General features: G+C 40.4%; 1 protein-coding gene across 9 annotated transcripts in view; it reads left to right on the forward strand.

Annotated features, from left to right (window-relative positions):
* The first annotated feature begins 2,791 nt into the window (after nucleotides 1–2,791).
* The window catches only part of EPHA7 (EPH receptor A7), a 169,549-nt gene continuing 148,764 nt past the window's right edge, over nucleotides 2,792–23,576 (forward strand). For 2 of the 9 annotated variants that reach the window (XM_013180196.3, XM_066994515.1), the window contains exons 1-3: nucleotides 2,793–3,170; nucleotides 7,257–7,321; nucleotides 11,611–12,280. In XM_013180196.3, the coding sequence (XP_013035650.1) occupies nucleotides 3,074–3,170; nucleotides 7,257–7,321; nucleotides 11,611–12,280 (832 nt within the window). In that variant the 5' untranslated portion in view covers nucleotides 2,793–3,073. Of the gene's footprint in view, nucleotides 3,171–7,256; nucleotides 7,322–11,201; nucleotides 11,301–11,610; nucleotides 12,281–14,124; nucleotides 15,260–23,576 lie in introns of those variants that run through there. The other 7 variants (XM_013180194.3, XM_066994513.1, XM_013180200.3 and 4 more) reach the window with 6 other exon arrangements.

Consider the following 23,576-nt stretch of genomic DNA (forward strand, 5'->3'; position numbering starts at 1 on the left):
TTTTTTTTCTCTTGTCTCAGAGATGTTGGTGCCAAAACTGAAGGCTATGGTCCATTTAGCTTGAGTATTTTGTTTTAGTTGTAATATTTTTCTTTTCTGTTTTTGTTCACAAAAATCCAACACTTAGCTGGATGAGATACAACAGAGGCTGTACCATCCTAAAGAATACAATGATGTATTAGAAAACATGAGCTAGATGCACAGGAAAAAAGAAAAAATAGATTCACTAAAAAGAATTTCAAGTTCTGAGTCAACTCCATAAAAATTTCACGTGTAGGAAGCAAAATTAAAAAAAAAAAAAATCTGTAATATGACTGCTCAATGTATCTGAATTGTTTTTGTGTAAGTGTGAATACATCCACAGCTATTTTTAGGAAGCAGTATGTATAGCATGCCATTTTTAGCTCAAGTTATGATTATCAGGAAGACAGAGCATTTCAAATGAGTAGATCAGGAAGAGAAATACACATTTTTATTTATTTTTTTTTAAATCTGTTATTTAATTTCTTTATAGACTCATACATTCTTTGTATGGTTAATATGTTTGTGTAATTTTAAATATCCTTACTTGAGTACACACCCTCTACACATATTAGATTATACAATATTGTAGTATTTCTGTATAAATGCAGATGAAGTTGAAAATAAGTGGCTGGCCTAAATTACATGCAGGGCATGAGTATGTCATTACCATTCATGCTTTTCTCCTGTCATCTTGTTCATTTAGTGACTTCCTGTGTTTTTATGAACAGACGAAGTCTCGATACGAACCACTTTTAGAAAGAAAGATCACATTCTGTAGGCTGCAAATTGTCATTTTGGCTTAGTCGTCTAGTATTGAAATGCCTCCACTTTATGCTACAAAATTGTAGAGGACTATCTAGGTTAAGGATTTCCTAGATTTGCTGTGATCACTGTTACAGCGTATATCACATGAAAATAAGTTTCATCTATGAAAACTTCCAAAGAAAATACAAAATACCTGTATGGAAATATTTAAAATAAAACAGTCTTTTAAAAGAATACATGCAAATTCACTGTTCTGTACAGCTCCCTTTTCCGGGTATACAATGAGGGTGGGAATGAGAGATGAGCGAGGATGAGGGAATCAAGGGTGCCTATACTCATCGTGGCGTCCAGTGTATCAAAAGAGCATTCTGACTGAAATGCACAGAAGTGCCACACTCTACGTAGTGAGCACTAATAATTCGGCAAATGAAAAGAATACAGTGCATTTTTAAGGTTGCCTCTGCACCATTCTCAGAAGTAATGAGACCACAAGGAAAGTGCTTAAAGCCCGGAGAGTATGGTGGCTGCTTACCTGAGAATGCTGAACATATATTTAAAAAATAAATAAAATAATAATTAAAAAAATCTATTTTTTCTCTGTCTACCGAAAGATCTCATAAAGAACCTCTCACAATTTAAATTTCCACCCATGCTTTATTTTCTGTACCACCATACCCACTTGGGCGAGGACTGTTTCCGATTCTCGCACCAGCTGGCCACCGCACCACGACTGCACCCCCCGCGCTTCGCTATCTTCGCCTGCCTCCAAGACGAGCACCAGTTCTCGGGTCTACCCGGCATTTCCATCCTCCGAAGGGGCACGGCTCTGCGCTTCCAACGGAGCCGTGCCGCCCCGGTCCCGCGCCGTGCCTTACTCCCAGGTAAAGGCGGCGGCCGGGTAGGGCAGGAGGGCAGCAGGAGGGGAGCGGAGGGGCGTGGGGCGCACTCTGGGGGCAGCGCTCAGGCCAAGTCCCGCCGAGGGGACGGGGCGGCCGCAGCACTCCCCGCTCCACAGCCCGGCCGGGGCAGGAAGTTTTCAGGGCGCTTTCTCCTTTCCCTCTCCGAAGGGGCGAGGGGCAAGGTTGGGCTGGGGGAAAGGGGAAAACGGAGGGGTGAGGGAGCGACGGATCCTCGGAAAAAGCAGCTCCGGGCGCGTAGGGTGAGCGCTGACAAAAGGCATTTGGCAAGTTTCTCTCCCCCCCCCCCCCCCCTTTTTTTTTTTCCCCTCCTTCCTCCTATTTAAAGCGTCTCATTGTTAGCGGATTACCCTCGCTTCAGGTTACACCCGACGGGAGGAAAAAAAAAAAAAAAAAAAGGAAACAGAAACAGAAAAGAAGAAACACCGGCCCCTTCCCCGCCCGCCCCATCTAACAGTTACAACCGTTCAGCAGCTGTTAATATTTGGGGAAAACCACGGGGAAAAGGGGAAAGGAAAGGAAACGACACGGCACGGTACGGCAGGGCAGGCAACCCTCGTGGTACTGAAGAAGTTGACTTCGGGCACGGAAATGTCCCAGGTGCCACCCCGCCACCCCGACCAAGTTTCCTCCGGGCAGCGGCAGCACCCGGGGGCGCGACACGGACGGGACGGGACGGGACGGGACGGGACGGGACGGGACGGGACCCCCACCGCTCCCTGCCCCGGCATCTGCGGGGCGGGGACAGGGGGCGAGCACAGCGGGACCCCTGAGCGCCTTGCCCCGGCCCCGGCCCCGTGGCCCCGGCCCCGTGGCCCCGGCCCCGGCCCCGTGCTGCCCCGCTGCCCCGCGCTCATCCCGCGACTCCCCAGCAGCAGCGGCAACCCGACCCCGCCGCCCGCTCATTGGCCGACCCCTCCGACCCCGCCCCTCCGCCCGCAGCCACTCGAGCGCAGGGCTCGGCCCGCCGGGCGCCGAGGCTCGTCGCTGGTTGGACGTCTCTCGCTGTCAATCAGGTTGAGGGACGGGCCGCCCGGCGGCCGCGGTCCCGCCCCCTCGCCCTAATTGATATTATCGGAGCGCGGCGCGGGCGGCCCGGCTGCAGTCGGGGCTCGCGGGCGGGCGGCCCGGTGCGGGACCGGGTAGCGGCGCAGAGGAGGAGGCGCGAGCAGCAGCAGCAGCAGCGGCGGCGGCGGCAGCAGCAGGAGGAGGAGAAGAAAGATAAAGGCAGCCGGGAGGGAGGGAGCGCCGAGCCGGAGACTAGCAGAGCGAATTCTCCACCGTTCTCTAGCACCCAGCAAGCGGCGGCAACGGCAGCGGCTAGGAATAGATAGCTAGAAATATCAAAACAGCCCCGCTCCTGCACCATGGTTCTGCGAAGTAGGCTCCCTTCTTGGATTATTTTGTGCTCCGTCTGGCTGTTCCGCTTTGCACACACGGGGGAGGCACAGGCTGCGAAAGAAGGTAAGGTGATGCGGGAGACAAAAGTTTGGGCTTATTTATTGCTTTTCGCACGCCAAGTCTGTGCGGCGGCTTAGCGGAGGACCTGCCTGCCGCTAGGAGCTGCTTGTCAGCAGCCCCCCCCCCCCCCCCCCCGTTAATTTCTTTTTATTTTAATTGCGGCTGGGGGGAAGGAAAGAGCAAGGCGTTCACTATATATGTGTGTATATGAGAGAGACCAGGACAACTACCTTTGCCCTGGGGATTGAGGTTTGGGAGGTATCTGCACGTGATGGAAAAGCGTGGGGCTGGGGAGACAGCCCCCGGGCTCGGGGATCCGCGCAGGGCAGCCCCGCTCCCCTCCGGCAGCCTTAATCCTCCGGGCGAGGTGTGGGGAGGGCGGCTCACCCCGCTGCTCCCCGGGCAGGGGCTGGGGGCTTCAGGGCTCGGGACGATCGGGGGGAGGCTGCGAGGCAGCCCCGTGCCGCTGCCCGCCGGGGGCCTGCAGACCTCCGGCCCCGCGGGGCCGCGCAAGGAGCGTGGGAAGGGAGCATCGGGGTGCAAAATCGGGGCTTGCATCTCCGGGGCACCCAGGTTAGGCGTGCATTTGGAGGGTACAGCCTGGCGTCGTGTGCCCGCAACGCGTGTGCTGTTCCCCGGCATCGCTGGAGATGGGGAAAGGTTTCGGGATGGATGTTTTACACCATCTGCATATCACTACGGGGCTTCCTAATTCCCATTAAACCAACACTGGGATCTGTAAGGCGAGCGCCGGACATTTGTTCCACCCCCCTTTCCTTCCTCCCCCCGCACACAGAGAAAACAAGCAATTTTCTATCGGAGGCTGATGGAGGTGTATAAAATCCAGGTCCATTTGGGGATCTCTTTTCTCACACTAAGAAAATCCGAAATGATTTAAAACGCGCCCCGGTCACGTTTGACAGCCAAAGGCGAAGGTCCGTCTCCATCTTCGGAGGGGAGAGGGGGAATAGGGAGAGGGGAGGCAGGGGCTTTGTCGGTATCTGTGCGTATGAAGGCATTTGGAGTCCTACTTCCCCCCCCCCCCCCCCCCCCCCCCCCCAGTCGGATGCGTCAATATTTTCACCAAACAGTTAGCATGCAATAAAATACCATTTCAAGCCTAAATAGAAAAAAAAAAATCCCTCAATTAAAATGTCCCCTCTGCCCTCAACAGAAGAAGGAGATGGTGAGGCTAGAGAGGGAAAGAGGAGAGAGCTTTCCCTTGGCAGCGTCTCGAAAGTTTATTCGGAGGGGCTGGGATGCACAGAGCCCCCCACTCGGGGAGCAGCCACGCGTGGCCGAGTGAGCGGGGCCGGGCGGCAAGAGGAGGGGTGCCGGCAGCCTGCCCCGCTCTGCCCCGGAGGCTGTGCCTGTGCCTCCGGGCGGCAGCCTGCCTCGTGGCTGCGTGTGCCGAGGCGTTTATGTATGCATTTATATACGGTGTGTGTGTGTGTGTGCAACGTGCGGGCGTTTGGGGAAAATCAGCCTAGCCACAGGAGGGTCAGGAGGGGGCGAGCGGCAGACAGGGATTGATAGCGGCTATACCTGCCGCAAGCTGCGAAAACTCCCTCGGCAGAAAGAGGCGGGGTGGGGGTAGGGGGGGAAATAACTTTGCGGCTTCACCCCGGCCTCCATAAAGCGCTGGTCGCGGCTGCAGCCCCTCGTGGTTCCCTTCGCTTCCCTCTGGGGACGGCAGAGGGGGGCGAGGCTGAAAAGTTTTCCGACTTTCCTTGCTGCAGCTCGATAGCAGATGCTGGAGAGGAGCGGGGCTCTCCGGCACAGGGGGTGTCGGCGTTACCTGCCCAGGGGTCGTCCCGGGGCTGCCCCCGCGGACGCCCCTTCCCCAAACCGGCTGTTGGGAGGGGGCCGCGGTTGCGCCGCTCCGCTGCTGCCCGGAGCGGGTGCGCGGCCGCGGCTCCATGCGGAGGCAAGAGGCCGCCGCTTTCCGAGTGCGCGGTACCTCGCGGAGCCCCTTCCCCGGGGCCGCGGGTTTTACGCCTCCTGCCGCTTTCTGTCGTCCCGCAGCGGAGCGGAGAGAGGGCGTGGGGGGGGGGAGGGGGTGGCAGCGAGCTGCGCCCCCGCGGAGGGCTGGCCCGAGGGGAGTTGCGCGCCCCTGGGCAGAGGGTGCCCGGTGCACTCCTGCCGCGGGTGCCGGCGGTGCGCGGAGCGCGGCGCCGCCCCCTCCCCGCAGCCGCTTGGCACAAGGAGCCCCCGGCGGCACCGCGCCTCCCGCGCTGGGAGTCGTGCACCGGCCGCCCGCCGGGGATACTTCTTCCCAGTAACTTTCGGGGCGACGCGGAAAGGCAGCGTTTTTCAGGGTATTTGCAGAGCAAGCTGCCTTCTTTTCTTTTCTTTTCTTTTTTTTTTTGTTTGTTTGTTTTGCGTGTTGTCTTTCTGGGATGTGCCCGCCCGTTGCTAAGTGCTGGAGAACTGCTGCCAAATAAAAAGTGTAATGAATCGCAGCCGTGGGATGTTGTGCTGGTGCTGAAAAGGTTAAATTTTTCACGGTACCTTTTCTTCCAGCATCGTTAGAAATGTTCTTGTTTAACAAACCACCACATACACCACCTGCTTTTCTATAGAAAGTGTTGCAAAGTAAAGCCTTTTGGATCTAAGCTTAATGAAATAAGCAGATAATCTTTCTAGAAAGAGACTATCAAACTTCTTTAATGAGTAGTTCGACTTTATTACTGAAATACAGGCCTGGAAGCTACCGTTTTGTGTTCAACTAATATTTCAGATATTACTGGATGAACCTTTAAATACTTTCTTTTTAAGTCATGCCATCTTTCTAGTAATTCATTGAAGTTTTGTATTAAATTCTATCAGGACAAAGGGCTGAAAGCAGAGTTATAACCAATTCAAAAGACCTGATAAAAGTTGCTTCAAGTTGAAGACTTAAATTATGCGTTGAAATTTCACTATTTAAATGCTGTGCGTAAAGTTATAAATAGCTTTAAAGCTATGACCATATTGAATATATTTAAATTAGAGATGTGACATTTTATTTACCAAATAAAAGTATGAAGTTAAGTACGCAGTTTTTAAGAAGGAATCTTCAAAGTGCCAAGCCCAGATACATGGCTGATCACCGTATAGCTTTGACTGTTTGAAAAGAAGTATTACAACAAATGATTTCATGTATTTTTTTGGACATCACAGATTAATATATGTATCACTTGAAAGTCTTTCAGAAAGTTATAATAATATATTTAGAAAGAGGCATATAACTGTAATTGAAATATAAAACTTGCATATAAATGTATATTTGGAGGTAATAGAACATCAGTAATATCCTCCAATATGTACTGTAAAATAGTTAAGAGCTGGTTTATTAGGCTATGATTAACCACTTTCTGAAGCAGGGTCACATTTAGCTGCAAATAATTGCACTGCTACTAGAATTGATGTTTTCTTGCAGAAGTGTCACTGGGGTATAATGATATAAAGATTTTAGTAAGCCATTGCTATAAAATGAATTAGTTTGACTTTGTGTAAGTAGTATTTTGTATACGCAGTGTAATTGCAGAGTCTCTTATTTTCTGTATTCCTGTTTGTCATTTGTTTATGGAATTACTACTTAAAGGGCATGATTTTTTCTTTCTTATTCAAAAAGACCATTGCTTCTGCAGTGCAACTCATGGTAAGATATAGACTAGACCTATCTAAATCAGTTTGGATAAGTATTGAAATGCTGTTGTTTGTTTGTTTTTAAGCTCATTGTAAATTTCCCAGCATATGGGAAGTGTCCTCCTTATGACAAAGGAGATGAAGGGAACATGTATCTTAATGACTGATTATTAATAATTTTAGGGCACTAGGAAATACATTATGCTTAGACTTAAGCAATGAAATTGTTAATATTAGTATATATCTGTTTATATGTGGATGGTATAAAAGCATTTAATCATCTATGTACAAGTAAATGCATAGTTGTACTTGCAGATTTTTTTAATAACATGAACAAAAATTAATTTGTATAAAAATATATAGTTTTATTATTTTTAAAATTTAGACTTTGTTCTTTGATTTTATATTCCTGCATATTGTATTTAACAAATGGTGGATTTTTTTTTCTTTCTTTTTTAGTAATATTGTTGGACTCTAAAGCACAACAGACAGAGTTGGAATGGATTTCCTCTCCTCCCAATGGGGTAAGTACTCCATGCAAAAATTAAGTTCATGAAGATGAGTAGTTATTTTACCAAAGCAATTGCAACACTTGCTTTAAACTAGCTCGCTCTCATATTTCTCTCATTAATTGTACCAAGTGTTTATGGCTCTTTCATTTTTAGAATGGAAAGAAGTGTACCTCGGGTTATAGTGTACACACATAAGCTAATTAAAAGGAGGAGTCTCTTTGGAAGCTCACCTAAACATCCTCAGTAGCTTTTCCTTTTTACTGTAATCCTTTGTGGTGTACTAGAAAACTCTCTATATTTACAACACAGTATTTTAAATCACTTTTTCCTTTATCCTTTAGGAACAGCAGATATACTTCTGTGTGGAAACTTTCTAAAAATATGTTTTTCGTTTTCTGTATAAGGGGCAATCGTAAATTTGTTTATGATGTTTTCTTTGTAATTGAATAGCACAGATTGAAGTGCTCTAAAATAAAAACATTTATACTGCAGATGTGTTTGAAATGACATTCCAAACTTGAAACATCCCCAAGTATTGAGGATCTTGATATCTGGAACCAGGAACCAATTATGTGGTTAAGGCCACCTCCAGCTTGCTTACAAATTAATCTCATGGTATTCTGTGAAATGTACCATTGTATGGTAGTACATCATAAAAAATGAGACATTTAGAAACATCTGTACTATTGTCTTATTTGTTATATACATAATGTTGAGAAATGCTGCTTTCGTCCTGAATTAAAAGTGATATAAAACCCCTTCTTCCTCAAGTCTTAAGGAAGACAGAACATTTTCAGAATGATACAGTGGGTATATTGTCCAACCTTAGCTCAGTCTGAGAAATAATAAATTATATGTCTAGTTCTTACACGTGGAAGCAGTCTTGCAGCATCCACTGTGACTACTTGCATGAACAAGGACGTGGGGGATCAGGCCCTTAATCTTCAGCGCATTAAGAAATCTGGAGCCAGAAGAGCGTGAAGTGTGAGTGGGGATATAAAAGTGTAACAAATCCTTTAAATAAGAAGAATGAAAATCTGAAAGTGTCTTTCTTTAAAAGCAAGATCGTAAAATCAATACAAGCATAAACTGGAAACGAATCTAAGAACTTCAGAAAGAATGTAACATGAGCTCAACACTTATGGTGTCTAACAACGTCAGCATTAGTGTTTTACATTGATTGAAGCCTTTACCAGAGGTGTTTGAAAGATTAGGTTGGTGGCAATTACGTTACGCTAACCTGTAGATAATGAAAGACATGTCAACTCATTACCCATGTCAGCATACTTAAAGATGAAAGTAGAGTCAAATTCAATAAATGGTAAAAGGGAACTTTAAGAGGTAGAAGACAATTTCTATGAAATTAAAAATGAATGAAAACTTATGACTGGATGTTTGTGTGAAAATGATCAGAAGTAGTTGTCTGTGTATCAACATAGAAATACCATTTTAATAGTGTAATTTCGAAAAAAAATACTTTCAGTTATTGTCTACTATGTAATAAAGATTTCATGAGAATAAACACAGAAAATATACCTCTTGAGTGAAGCTACCACTTCACCGTAGTATGGATTATATCACCCAGGCACTTCTGAAATACCTTATTCAACTGCAGATGTTACATCTAACACTGATCTCAAATATTGTTGAAAAAAACTAACAAGTTTAAATACTATATATTGGAACCAACAGAAAAGGATACATTCAAATAGGATGGCATGAATATCACCATATGTAGCAGCAAATTAAAGAAAAATTGAATTTCCTTCCTATAAAAGCCAACATGGAATTTGTCACTTTAAAAATACTTATGAGGAATGATCTCAGGTGGTACAGGTGAAGACCTATCCTGAAGTACTGATGATTTTTTTTTTAGTTTCATAGAGAAGCAGGTATGCAATGGACTATATGAAGTAATAGTTCTGTCATTACTGAATTAACTCCTAAGTCATAGTCCCATATATATATATTTTTTTAAGACATGCATATTCCACGGCTTCAGGAAAATGTGGAAAGCTAGATTTCAGCCTTCAGCTGGAGATAACATAAAGTAAGACTTCTTATCTGAATTTAGTGTTTTGTAGCCCCATAGAGTGAGCTCTTGCCTGCATGACGGCTCTTTTATGTCACAGGAAAACAATTTGATTTTTGTTAAATACATTTTGCTTCCTTTTTTTTTTTTTTTTTTTTGACCAAGGTGGGGACATGAATCTGTTTTGATGTGGCAGAACCCTATTGATGCTCAGAATCCGATGAGTCAAATTCTGTTCTGTGTTGCATTAGAACTGCTCATGCTTCACAGATACGATACTTTCCCTAACTGGACTGTCTTATTCCAGAATCTGGCTTGGCGTGTTCAGGGAGAACTGCTTACGCAAGATAAAAATATTCCACCTGATGTGAAACTGAAATTATAAAAATCAGTAAAATTTTAGCCTTCATGCCTATTTTGTCACTTTTGGATTGGTGCTTTATTTATTTATTTATTCATTCATTCATTAATTCATTCTTCAGTGTGATGGTGCCAGAAACCCTGGTCCCTTCTTTTTCCCTGTTCTTGTTAGTAGTGCTAGTTCTCAGGGGGAGCTGGGGAGAATCTTACTCATTCAGATCTAATAAATTTATTATCAAAATAGTCTGACATGAATACAGTTCCATATGCATTCAGTTCAGTTGACTCCATGAGCATTTAATATTTCAATAATTTAATACCGTGTATATATACGTATAATACCATACATACCACATCTATATTAACTGTAGGTCTTTGAAATATACTTTGATATTTAGAACTTCTGTGCATTTCAGCATCTGTAGTCATGATATATTTTGTGGTGATAACTTCCAGCATCAATCCAGCTACATCTGCTTTTTCTTGGAGCAGTAGGCCAACATTAAAATGATCTCATTTGCTGTCAAATAGGCTTGCAAAGTACTGTATACTGCATGGTCCCTAGTCTGGAAAACCAATGCCTTCCGTGCTTGGTTACCAGTAAGAGGAATGTTAGTGGGTGCTCTGTCCTGCAGAGGTGCCAAATATCATAGTTCCGCAAAGCACTTAAGCACATGCTTACCATTAAGCTCATAAGTACTGTCATTGATCTTAAGCGTGAGCTTAAGTGCATTATTGACACACGGCCAGAGGGCTAAGTGCCATAAGAAGTCATGGTTGCCTATATCATCGGGTGAGGATAGCTCAAAAAACCCAAACTCTTAATTTATTACAGCTGCAGTTTCTGCAGTATGTTTAATGTTACAAGAAATATGAAAAGACGTGTGAGATGTACACTGTTTTGGATGTACCTGTGCAGATTTGCCTGGTTGATTTCAGGGGAAGGTTTGCCGTTGCTGGAGGTGCACATTACCAAATGCAGAGTTACCAAACTCTGTGAAAGACTGCAGGTCTGTTACACGCTTCCAGGTTTGTTACACAGTTGTTACCCTAAGGAGGGAATAACAACAAAACCCAGGCTTTGAACCAGAGAACTTTCAATCACGTGGGTTGTTCTTAACTGAATATTTAATCTAATGGTTCATTTGAACTCCCAGCCAACTGAAATTCGTTTCTTTTAACATGGATGCAGCCACTGAACAAAAGGTGAGTTGAGGAGCATCCGCTTATATGTGTTGGTTTGTGAGTAGAACGGAACATGGAGTGAACAAAAAGAAGACTACCAAAGTGTTTTCTCACTTTCAGACTTTTAATTCTGTACTTTGTTTCTCGTTGTCTCTCCATGCCACTTTCATCACATAGAAGTGAAAATTGTACGCCTCATAAGTTTCAGGAGCCTTCTGCTTTCGTTACAACTGAAAGCTCCACTCAAAGTTTTATGCACAAAGGCTGAAATTGCACAATAGGCAATTTCAGTTTCTAAGACTTCACTGATTTTAGGTTTCTTCTGGAAATGAAGCTGCCTTTTGGTCTTTGCTTACCCAAAACTATCATGGCCTTAATGAAATGTGGGAGAACCCAGTGTGGAATTAGAGCTTGGTACGTTGAAAAGCCTTTTCTGAAGTTTCCCCTTTAGAATTGTGTCCATGATGTCAAAATGATTTTTAAAGTTTATTTATTTTTTTATATGTGGGAAAGATATAGATGGGGGGAGATCTTCCAGTTGGATTAATATGTATTTTCTTTATTTGGATGTTTAAGAATAATTTTAATAATAACATACTTTTTATGAAGCCTAACTGTTAAAAAGGAGCGAGACTTAAGTTGTGTGAAGCTTTTTTTTTTCAAATACACAATAGTTACAATGTCATATTTGTTTTATATTACTAACTGCTTGTTATTATTTTAGTGGGAAGAAATTAGTGGACTGGATGAAAACTACACTCCTATACGAACATACCAGGTATGCCAGGTCATGGAATCAAACCAAAACAACTGGCTTCGGACTAACTGGATTGCAAAAAGCAATGCACAAAGGATTTTTGTAGAACTGAAATTCACTCTGAGGGATTGTAACAGTCTTCCTGGAGTTCTGGGGACTTGTAAAGAAACTTTTAACTTGTATTATTATGAAACAGACTACGACACTGGCAGGAATATCCGAGAAAACCAATATGTAAAAATAGACACTATTGCAGCAGATGAAAGTTTTACCCAGGGTGATCTGGGGGAAAGGAAAATGAAACTTAACACAGAGGTGAGAGAAATTGGACCTTTGTCCAAAAAAGGATTCTATCTTGCATTTCAGGATGTAGGGGCCTGCATTGCTTTGGTCTCTGTCAAAGTCTACTACAAGAAGTGCTGGTCCATCATTGAGAACTTAGCTATTTTTCCTGACACAGTGACTGGCTCAGAGTTTTCCTCTTTAGTTGAAGTACGAGGAACTTGCGTCAGCAGTGCAGAGGAGGAGGCTGAGAACTCTCCGAAGATGCACTGTAGCGCAGAGGGAGAATGGTTAGTGCCTATTGGAAAGTGCATCTGCAAAGCGGGATACCAGCAGAAAGGAGACACATGTGAACGTAAGTAAACATACAACTTGTTGTAATATGTGCAAATATAGGTTTATATTGTACCATCTCATTATTTCTCTGCAACAGAAATGCATCATCAGTCTGCATCTAAAGTTTTCACATCCTCAATCTGTAAACTTTACACTGGCCAGTCTAAAGCAGTCAGTTTTTCTAGGTATGGACATCGGCAGTTGTGTACTGCATTTAACTTTATTCTTGTTTACATTTAAAAACTTGTGTGAAGTATAAATACTGATTCAGGGCTAAAACTCTGAGCAATTTAAGGTGACAGTCCTTATACTTCTTGGTACAGAACATTGTATTAATACCCCTGAGTGGTTAAAGAACTTGTTCTTTTATATGGTCTGTGACGATTACAAGGAAACTAAAACTGAGGAAATAAACTTAGAATGAGGTGTGGTTAGTAATAGAAATAATGCACACACAAAAACTGCATTACAAATTTGTGTCATGAATGCATACAAATTGAGAATATTGTTTTAGGTCTTTCAAAGAGAATATCAAGTTTCCAGGGTGAAGTATGTTTTCCTTTCTACAATATCTTATGCATAAAACTAACTGAACTTTTGGTTTGCCAGGGGATCATGGTGATTAGTTTAAAATACTAGCAACTCAGAGACTATTGTGTTGTACTTTCTAATTCAGGCTGATTCAGTTACATGTTTTTAGAAAAATACTTACAATTAGCATTGCTGTCAGTGGGGCTACATGCGTAAGAATTTTCTGCTTTGTGTAAGGAAGGATATTTTACTGTCCCTACTTACAGTAAAATCAAGACAGTTTGTTTAAAGACATATTTTCATATACATTTAAAACAAGGTATATATCATTCTTATTGTAAGATAACAAATTATTTATGGTCACATCTTTATCATATGATAGACATATGTTAGTGAGAAATGTTGCATGTAAGTTGCACGGGTGTTGCATGTAATACCTCCAGCCCCCACCCCCCAAACCCACAAATCTGTGAAGAGGAAAAACCTACAGAATCTCAAAACCAAAGATGGCTGCGGTCAGTGAGTCTGAGATGTTTATGTAAGGATTTCAAAATCTGTAGAGGATTAGGATCACCCTAAAGGAAAGAAAGTAAATGTGCTCATTATTAATAAGTTGTCCTAAGGGAAAAGCTTGATTGTGTTCCTGATGAGTTTTTTTTTACTAGGAAATTCTATACAAGGTGAAGTGAGTAGAATTGATCTGAAGCCTTTGTAGCCTTGCACAAATCTTTCATTGTTTTGTTGGGAAGGGATGAAGGCTTATACACTACAGAGGGTGATCTCATTAGGAATAATCATGGTGTGAAAAACTGCCCACATGAAACTGCTCAGCAGACTGTATTAAGGCTCTGTTAAAAATATTAAGCAGTATGTCCTATTTTGAAACCTGTTTTGATGTTTTCAAATGTTTCTTTGGAGTGACTGTCTTTTTGCTTTTTTCCTTGATTAGGGACCTAGTCATGGCTGATACAATGAATATACTAATTTTATTTGTCTTTCAATTGAGAAGAGAAAGTATCCAAAAAAGACAACAGTATATGTTGGGAAGTGAGTGGGGGAGAGGGGCGTTGGGGGTGTGGATAGATAGAGAAGAAACCGGTGTTTGGTAACTGGAACTCAAGTAACTTATGTATTAAACAGGCTTCTTAATTTCTAACCACACTGATGTTGACAAAAGAATTAAATGATAACTTGTACTTGAGTATAACCGTATGCTCATTTGCAAGAACACTTCTCACTTTTGGCTTGCTTCCAAAGCAATCGCTAAGAGAATACACTACTCTGGAAACAGTCCAGAGAATCATTTATGGTATTTTTTTTCTTTTCTTTCAGTGATCCTGTTAAGAATTTGAAAACAAACTCTGGCTCCATATTGAGGCAAGTTAATGTATTTGAGAGAGGAAAGGTGGGAGGCAGCCGCTTGCCGAATGCGCACTGCTGGCAGCACAGAGTCAGTCTGAGTGACTGTGGCTCACAATAGTAATTGCAGCCTGTGATGCTTGTTAGCCATGTCTGTGCTTGAGGATGTTATTAAGTATGATCAACTATGTAGTGACCGATAATACAGCTGGCACACTGATACAGCATCTGTTTTTTTGTGACAGATATTGAGAGAAACTTATCTGAGCATTGACACTAATGCAACTGGCTATCTGTTACTGTCAAGCTGTGTAACAGATCAAGCAGAAGCAAGTCAATATGTGCTTCCTTAACCCAGAGCTTTTATAGCCCTGTCTGAGGGCTCACTTCTGCAAGTACTTTGTACCTGGCATGCTGTGTGACTTCTTTGGGACTACTCGTGGTAGAAAGCATTGTGCTCTGTCAGGATGGGCAAAAGTCTGATTCCTCTCTCACACTTACTATAGCTCAGCTGAATTAATTTAACACAATAGGAAGGCCTTTTAAAGATACAGAATAATGCCTTATCTGTCTGCATTGTATTAAAGGTAGGAGTAGATGGCCACATTGTAGTTCCAAATAGCTCTTCAAACTGTAACACAGTGGGGTTTTTCATTTGTATTAAGCTGGCTTGATTGGCTGACTGTGATTGAAGAATGTGATCCTTTTGCATATAGCTTCTCTCCTGTATGCAAAATTTATTGAGTTCAGATACTAAAACAATTTAATTTTGATTTATTTGAATTCTGCACTGGACGTGCTGCCAGAAGATTTGTTGTTGCATGAATGTAAGTAACTAGCAGTGTTGGGAAGGATAAGGAAGGAAAAATCATGAGTGGTGAAACACATAACCTGGAGATTGATCTCCCTTGTGTTTATTCTTCAGTGGTCAGTCTTCTAAGTTGAATTCATCTCTTTTTCAGATGAACACTGATTGCTTCTCAGTGGTCTAGTGGGATAATGAATAAGAGAGCCTAACTCGAGAGAGCTCACAGTCTTGATGTAAGGCAAAATCTTAAAGTTTGGTGAAACAAGCATGAGAAAACTAGATAAGCATGCAAACTTTGGATTGCAGAGGTTTGTTTTTTTTTTGGGGGGGGGAGGGAGGGACATTACAAAGGACACTCTCCTCAGTATTGATCATATGTCTGCTGGTGTGTGGCACTGGGTTGAGGCAGGGAAATTTTACCTCTTAAAGTACTATTCTGAAAAGTACCTAGCAAAGGTACCTGAAGGGTACTGAGCAAAGCTTCCAACAACATGTACTGTGTGTCTGTTCCAGAAAAAGAAAAAAAAAAAAAAAGGAAAAAAAAGAAAACACCACCGCCAAAACCCGATGAAATTCTCACTATCTGTAGTAGACTCCCAAGAGATGTAACTTTGATTTCTTTCTCACAGTGGAGTCCAGTCGATATGTTGCACATGTAAAGACCACACTAGGGTCAGTGACTGGTATTTGAATGAGAAAATGATTCTTTGAGAACTAATGTAATGTATTTTCCATCTGTTTCATGTTAGTTGGGGGTGGAGTGAGAGAATTATATTTACTCAATTGGAGCAGTAGAGAAGGTAGTTTCAGAAGGTAGGAAGCATCTCTTAATATGACTGAGCTCAAAAATTAAATAGATGATTTGGCACTAAGTCCAAACAATCAGAATTCAAGGCAAAGCCAAATGGGTACATTTTACTGTTAAACATTTTATAACACCATATGCATTAACAGTTGTCTTATTGGCCCCCAAAATGGGGAGGGTTTTATAGCTATTTGTACATTTTGTCTTGGTGAGGTAAAAAGGGAGCTAGAGGCTTTTCTTTCCAAACTTTGTTATGTACTTTGTGCCAGACTACAAGCTACATCTGTTCCTTTATTTTTTTTTTTTTTTTGGAGGGGGGGATTGTCAAGCTTTTATATCTTGGCTTTGTGAAATATTACTTGATAACAGATGCCAAAACAGAATTTGCCTTATGCTTGTCATATTTGTGGTAAAGTGGTGTGTTTTTCTTTTTGTGTGTTTTTTTTTTTTGTTTTTTTAATACTCAGGAACATGCAACATGTTTGCTAGCAGAGGGCAATGAATTGAGGGGGGAATGTGAATAAGATGTCATTAAAATAAGAGTTACCATACTTCTAAAAAACACAGGATGCATGATTTGGTATAGAGTTTGGCCCAGGTGGTGTGTCCCAAAGCCTGTGGGTAACCTGCTAATTGAATAGCTGTTTTTGATATTCCTGCGTTTTCAATTTGAAAATAGTTTAGTGTGTGGAGAAGGGGCAAAATGGTAGACAACTTCATCAGCAGCATGTATATTATCAAGACTCTTTTTTTTTTTTTTAAGAAAAGTTACCTTTCCTCCATTTACTTCCAAAATTGCTCTTGTGAAGAGAATGTAATTATTCTCAGCAACTTGAACCAGTGCCAAGAATGAGGACATTTCTGACAGTTTTGCTATTTTCTATAAAGCCAATGAAAGTTCAAAAGGAGAGTCCCTACCTCCTTCCCACCTCCACTTAAGATATTCAGTAGTTTTTCTGTCCTTTTTAAACAAATGTATTTGCGATCAGATAGTAGGTCCCAGACACAACCACATAGGAACTACCAGATTTTTAAATACGTTGTGTAAGTATCTTTCCACAAAATTCAGAAAAATATAACATACTTGCAGGTGAAAACTTTGAGGTAGATCGTCAAGAGTAATAAAGATGTTTCTACTATGAATGCAGAATTGTAATCTTTACTTCCATCCTCCTATGGAGTTTCTAGGCAGTTAAGTGTCTTGGTTTCTTTCACCCTGGAGTCTTCTGACTACCTTTCTTGTCACAGAGATGTGGTAGAAATTGTTTTTACTATTATTTTTATTTGCTATATCTTTCTTTTAGAACAGTCTAGTCTTCATAAAGGAGGTTTTCACAAATTTGTCAGTCTCCTTAGGTCATTCTCGTTTCTTTGACCTAGTTTGTTCATGTCATTCAACCTTATGAATGTATCAACACAGAGATGAGAAGAACTATCTCTACCATGATACGTATCTTAAGTTAAGTAACAGAAAATGGCTTGTGTTCTCAGTAGTCAGGGCTAGCCATCACCTGAAGAAACTTGTACCTTCATGCTTCACAGAATATCCTGAGTTGGAAGGCACCCACAGGGATCATTGAATCCAACTGCTGACTCCACAAAGCACTAACCTCAAAATTAAACCGTATGTCTGAGAACGTTGTCCACACACCTATTGAACACTGGCAAGCTCAGTGTAATGACCACTTCCCAGGGGAGCCTGTTCCAGTGTCCAACCACCCTCTCAGTGAAGAACCTTTTCCTAATATCCACTATGAATCTCCCCAATGCAGCTTCATGCTATTCTCTCAGGCCCGGTCGCTGTAAACAAAGAGAGATCAGCCCATGCTTCTCTGTTCACCCTTTTGAAGAAACTGTTGGCCACCATGGGGTATCCTCTCAATCTCCTCTTCTCCAGGCTGAACTGAGAGACTTCAGCTGCTCTTCGACCCCCCTTCACCAACTTCTCCTTTGGAAGCTCTCTAACAGTTTTATGTCCTTTTTACACTGTAGTGCCCGAAACTGAACACAGTAGTTGAGGTAAGGCCACACCAGTGCAGAGTATATACCAGGACAGTCACTTCTCTCAGAAGGCTGCCAGGGCACACTGTTGTCTCATATGCAACTTGATATTAGCTGGAACCCTCATTCTTCATAGCATTTGTTCCAGGTCTCTGTGTTGTGGTACCTTTTAACCCTAAAATACATTTTTTTTGTTTGTTTGATTGTTTTTGTTCTGTAGTGTTCCTTTGCCTGAAGTGTCTGAATCAATTTGATTATTGTGACTACAGACCATCATAGTCTTGGTAACATAAGCCTTTCTCAAGTCTGACATGAAGATACATGAAATGCTAGGTGATGTTAAGTTGAAGTGATCAAGAACCACATGGTGGAGGTAATTGCAACTGGATAGCTCTCATCCATGATGCCATCAATGCTCCCTGAAATGAATTAACTGGAAAGCTAATGACTGGTTTAATTTTCCATGAACTAGTTGGTTTGCTCCAGAAGAGCTGACAGTGGTTGAAATAGTACATACAGGTGAGCAATCAGGAGCCCAGATCTCAGAAGCATAAATAAACCGTTAGTTAACATAGTTGAATGTTGAGCTCTTTCCCTTCTCCAACATCTCTTCTTTCCCTCTCCCTATTCCTCTTCACAAATTCTGTTGTCTGAAGGAATTAATTTTATTTTTGCATTTTGCTAGAGCTTTGAGTGTCAATTTCTTAGACTCAATTTGTTGTACATTTTTTTCCCCATCAGATTCACTGCTGATCATAAATTTTGAAAACAAAACAAAACAACAAACACAAACAAACAAACAAACAAAAACAAACAGCAATGAAGTGAAACAGAACCTTAATAATTTCTCCTTCAATTACAGAGGAGCTGTCTTTTTACAGGTCTGGAATACCACTGCTGAATTAGCTGTGGTTGCTCAACAGCTGGGCTGTTAACTCTTCAGCCATAAAATCTGTTTCTTCTAAATAAAGCTTTAGCTGGTGTTTAGAATTGGAATCTCTTGGTGTCAAGTCTGTTGCCCAGAACCATACATCTTGCTGCTGAAGCAAACTTTTCTGCTCAGAAAACTTTTGTGAGAAGTTGCAGTAAACATGCAATAGTTTTTGTTATCATTGTCTAAGTATAAAAGTTTCCTAGATGAGGAAAAAAAAAAAAAAAGCAAATGCCTTGCTTGGAAGTTCTGTGTTTGGTTTTTTTTTTTTTTTTTGTTTTGTTTGTTTCTTTTTGTCCAGGGTTTCTGTTGATCTCTGAAAATGAAGGCACAAAAATAAATTTAAATGTTCTTTCATTTCCGAGTCTAAATGGCAGAAGAGTGACACGTAAACCTTGTTAGGTTTTATCTCAAGTGTACGTCCATTCCATCAAATTGGACTGTTTATTTTTCATTTGCTTAAAAAATGAACAATAACCAATTAGGTGCCAGGGGAAAAAATGAGGATCAGCAGAATATGGGGAAGCTGAAAGCAGAGAGAATTTAACAGAAGAACTGATCAGAGAAAAGTGGGAGCATGTAAATATATGTTTAACTAATCTGCTTTATGTATCTTACATCTATTATACAGATGGTAAAATGCTGACATAGTTGTTCAAGCAAACTGTGCAGTTCAAAGTAGAAATTGTTCTCTGAAAACAAAGAGCCTTGTTTAAAAGAATGAAGTTGAGGTTCTTATTAGAAAAGTGGGACAAACATACGGAGAGATCCATGTTTGGTACTGAAGTTGAAAGAAATGAAATTTATGTGAACAAAATGTTTGCTTAACTAGATTAGATTTTGATTTTTGCTGACCCCTAAACTTCATCCTCTCTTATGAAAATGTTTGTCTCCTCCTAATAGTTCATATATAATAAGCACTCTTAAATCTTTAAGACTATCTGTCTGTTTTTACTTAGGAAACTGTGGAGATAGTATTTTCTATTCCCTTTATGTGGCTTTTCAGCTGCTATCATCCTTATTACCACTTGAACTACAATGTAAAAATTAATTGTTGGTTCTGGATTTCTCAGCGTTAAATCTCAGTGTTTTCCCTGCACTGTGCAAGCTCTGTGTGCAATACTAATTGAGTTATTAAAAAGAGTAAGCTGTCCAAAGTTGGTGGATTAACACTTTTTAAATTGAAAACTTGTAAAACATCTTCAATTAATAACTACAAAGACAAAATGGTTCTCTCTAAGTGGACTCAATTCTATAAATTACACATACTTTGTTTATGTTTTGCTTTTTTTTTTCCTTTTAGCAATACTGTAAATTGTACTTTGTTAATAAAAACTTAAAGTTCTAACCAACTTGAGAATAGAACAGTTTGTAATGGGCTTTCTTAAAATAATTTAAAAATTATTTTAATGGAGTTCATTAAAAATGAAATATGGTTCATGAGACAGTAAAAATATATTTTCTATTGTAGGCATTCACAGGATATTGTGGCATAAAGCAGAAAAAAGGCAGGTTCACTGTTTAATTTCATGAAAAGTGACCTCTCTGTATAGTGTGATGAAATATCTAATTCTTTCTATTACCCTGCCTTAATGAGAAAACAGTAGCAATAACATATATATATAAAACATTAAGAACATTTAAATTTTATGAAACAACCCCTTTTACTTACAAAAGCTTTTACCCCTGAACACTTTTTATTCTTTCCTTTGCACATGTCAGTATCCGTGAGTTGTTCCTCATATTAATGACAAATGTATGGTATGTGTGAAAGTGAATAGTATCCTAATTAGTAGTTTACAGCAGAAATTATTTATTTTCTATGGCAATCATAGAAATCATATTTAATTTCTTTTTCTCAGACATATTGGTAATAGTCCAGTATTTTTTGAGTGTCTCAGGTGAAGGGATATTCTTGTGCACTTATCCACTGATGACAGATTCTGACTTCACCAAGTCTAGTAAATAAACACAATAAGTCAACATACTGCAAAACAGCTGTTCAATATTCAATACTTTTCTTTACTTCTGTTTTTCTCCTTTAAGAAGAGATTTTCCTTGTAGGAAAAATATTTTTAGAAGCTATATACATTTTAGATAATTAGTTTTAATATTAACCTAATTTATAGCTCAGAGTAACAAAGGCCACCACGTATAAAAGTTGGGTGAGATAAGAATTAGGCTCAATTACTATAGTTCTAGAGTCCTGGTCTTGTCAATGTATGTACTTGTATAGCCTTATTTAGCTGGGTGGCCCCGCTGCGTATCCTAATGAGAATAAAGTTGCTCACATCTGTAAGAAACATTTTTTTTTTTTTTTATCAGTAGGTAAATTGATACTTTACCTTCCTAAATTTTATGGTTTAAATTAGTTACATGTGATTCTTAGCCTGACACCTGACAGATCTCAAATGTGTGATTGATTTATAAAAAGGAAGTACTTGATCAAGAAATATAATTATTGCTATTATTTCACAATATATTAAATACATATAAATGTAGAACAGATCAGAGATTGTTTTTTACTGTATTGTGAAGTAAGTCAAGGATCCGATTTTGAGAAGCTGGTGCAAATCTAGAGCACTAGCTTTCTGGTTAACTACTGATTTATGAGCAAAAGTATTTCTGATAGTATCTCTTACCATAAATAAGCATGCTGTAGAAAGTATATCCCTGATATTCTTTTTTTCAGTAGATCAGTTCCTATTTTTCAGTAGATCAGTTTATGACTAATTTAAGTAAGCAGTGCCTCACACAGAAAACTATCTGTGTGACTGTGGACTCAGGCTTAATCCCTAGAGCTAAATGGCAAGAATCCTATGAACTCCATCAGTGTAACACCGTATGTTAATACTTTCCTGTGGAGGAAAGTGCTAAAGTTTTAAGTAACTGTAAGCATATGCATAAACCTAAAGCTTTATGTTGATGAAATATATTTAAAGTAATTTTTGATTAGGAGTGCTTTTCTAAGTTGTAGGCATTGTGTTGGTAGAAATGTGTTCAGAGAAGCAAATATACATGGGACTCAAAAATTCTATGGATAGTACAAGAGATATATAAACTCTAGCATAATTAATGGATATAACCTGTTAAATTATTTCCTTACGTTTACTGAATGTGAAATATCACCCAGCCTAGATGATTGGTGCTTATTTTCCAGTAGACTGAGCACACAGTAGGCTGAGCTATGCTAGCCGTTGAAAGTCATGTTCCTGGAACTTCTCCTGTGAGGTGGCTGATATGGTGACCTCAGGTAGTATGCATATGATCAGCTCCATGTTCCTTTCACTTTATTGGATATGTCCTCATGATACAACTGAATTGCCAAGTGTCCAGTGACAGCTGATAGAACTTATTTTTCTTAAATGACCATGTACATGCCTGTTTTGTACACTCATTTATTTCTCCTTAGAGGTCTAAACCCTGAGTAAGACATGCAGGGTGTTATGAGTTCCTTGTCCACTTCTGCTCAAGGAAAAACTGAACGGTTGGCTGTTTATTATTATTGTTATTATTATTATTATTATTGACCCAATCCACTCCACCTGAAAAGTTAGTACTCCCCGTGGCCTCCAACTCTCCAAATCTCTCTCTGTTTCTCACCTTCTTAGCAAGCTTTATTTATGTATGATCTGTAAATGCAATATTCTTTTAACTTCCTGAATGTGCCATCTTTTTCAACAGTAAACCATTGTATGGGTAGAGATACATAAGTAATGTATCTTATGAATGTTTATCTGGTGCCAGTTTGAACTGAACCATTTGTGTCCACAGAGGCATACAACTGGTCTTGAGAACCTCATTAAATCACTAATTCAAAATCTTGAAGCCCTTGCTTAGCTACCATGAATGTGCTTGAAGAATGCTGACAATTGAGATTTAAAAGTTTATTGTATTTCTAAAAGTTTGGCAGTCTGTATGCCAAACAGTTCAGCTCTGTTGGTGCTGGAACAAGTTACATGTTCAAAACCTAGATGTTCTCCAGCTTGTCTGTGGAACGTGGTTTTAGCGGGCAACATGTGGCTGTGATCGCTGATCATATTTACATGACCTCATTCAACTCAAGTTTTCCAGACTTAGGTCAATTATTTTTTCATGCTGAGGAGAATTTGAACTCATATCTCTTGCTTTATATAGGGCATGTCAATTAACCAACATGTAGTCAGCATTTGAAGGTTTTAATAACCCCTGCTAACGAAACTATTCTGCTTTCCATAGTGTAGCAGTTAAAACCATTCCTGTAGAGGTATGGATTCCAGTCTTTTTGGTTCTGAATTGTGTATGTATATATATGTGTGTGTGTGTATATACCTGTATATATTATTATATCTTTATATATAATCCTATTATATATATAAAAATATATATATATTGATTATATATAAAATTATATTTTATATATATATATTTAGATCATCTTTGGTATTTCTTTCTGAATTACTGACTGGAGATAATTTTGGAGTACAATTGGAATCCAGCTAAAGACAGGGTATTCTTACTTGATTTTGTTGTGTTGCATAAGACCCATGACATGGTCTCCTAGCTAAAACCAAACATTTAATTTTGCATGTTTGAGGTCTTGTATTTCAGAATGCCAGCTTTTTTTTTTTTCTTGATTGATTTTTATTCACAATAAATAGTATAGATAACTCACCATTTTCATTTTTGTCCAACTTCATGTAATGAAAATTCGTTCTCTACCAGTAGCTCTTCAGTAAAAATTATTATTGATTATTTTCTTTCTTATGTTATAATTGTGGTATTGCTTTGTGCTTATTATGTAAGGATAGTATGTTTATACAGAAAAATGGAAAACTTTCACAATGTGTACAGTTTTATTGACACTAGGTGGAAAAAGAAGTACAGATCATGTCCCCCCA

Source organism: Anser cygnoides, chromosome 3 (genome assembly GCF_040182565.1).
Source record: "Anser cygnoides isolate HZ-2024a breed goose chromosome 3, Taihu_goose_T2T_genome, whole genome shotgun sequence".
NCBI lineage: Eukaryota > Metazoa > Chordata > Aves > Anseriformes > Anatidae > Anser > Anser cygnoides.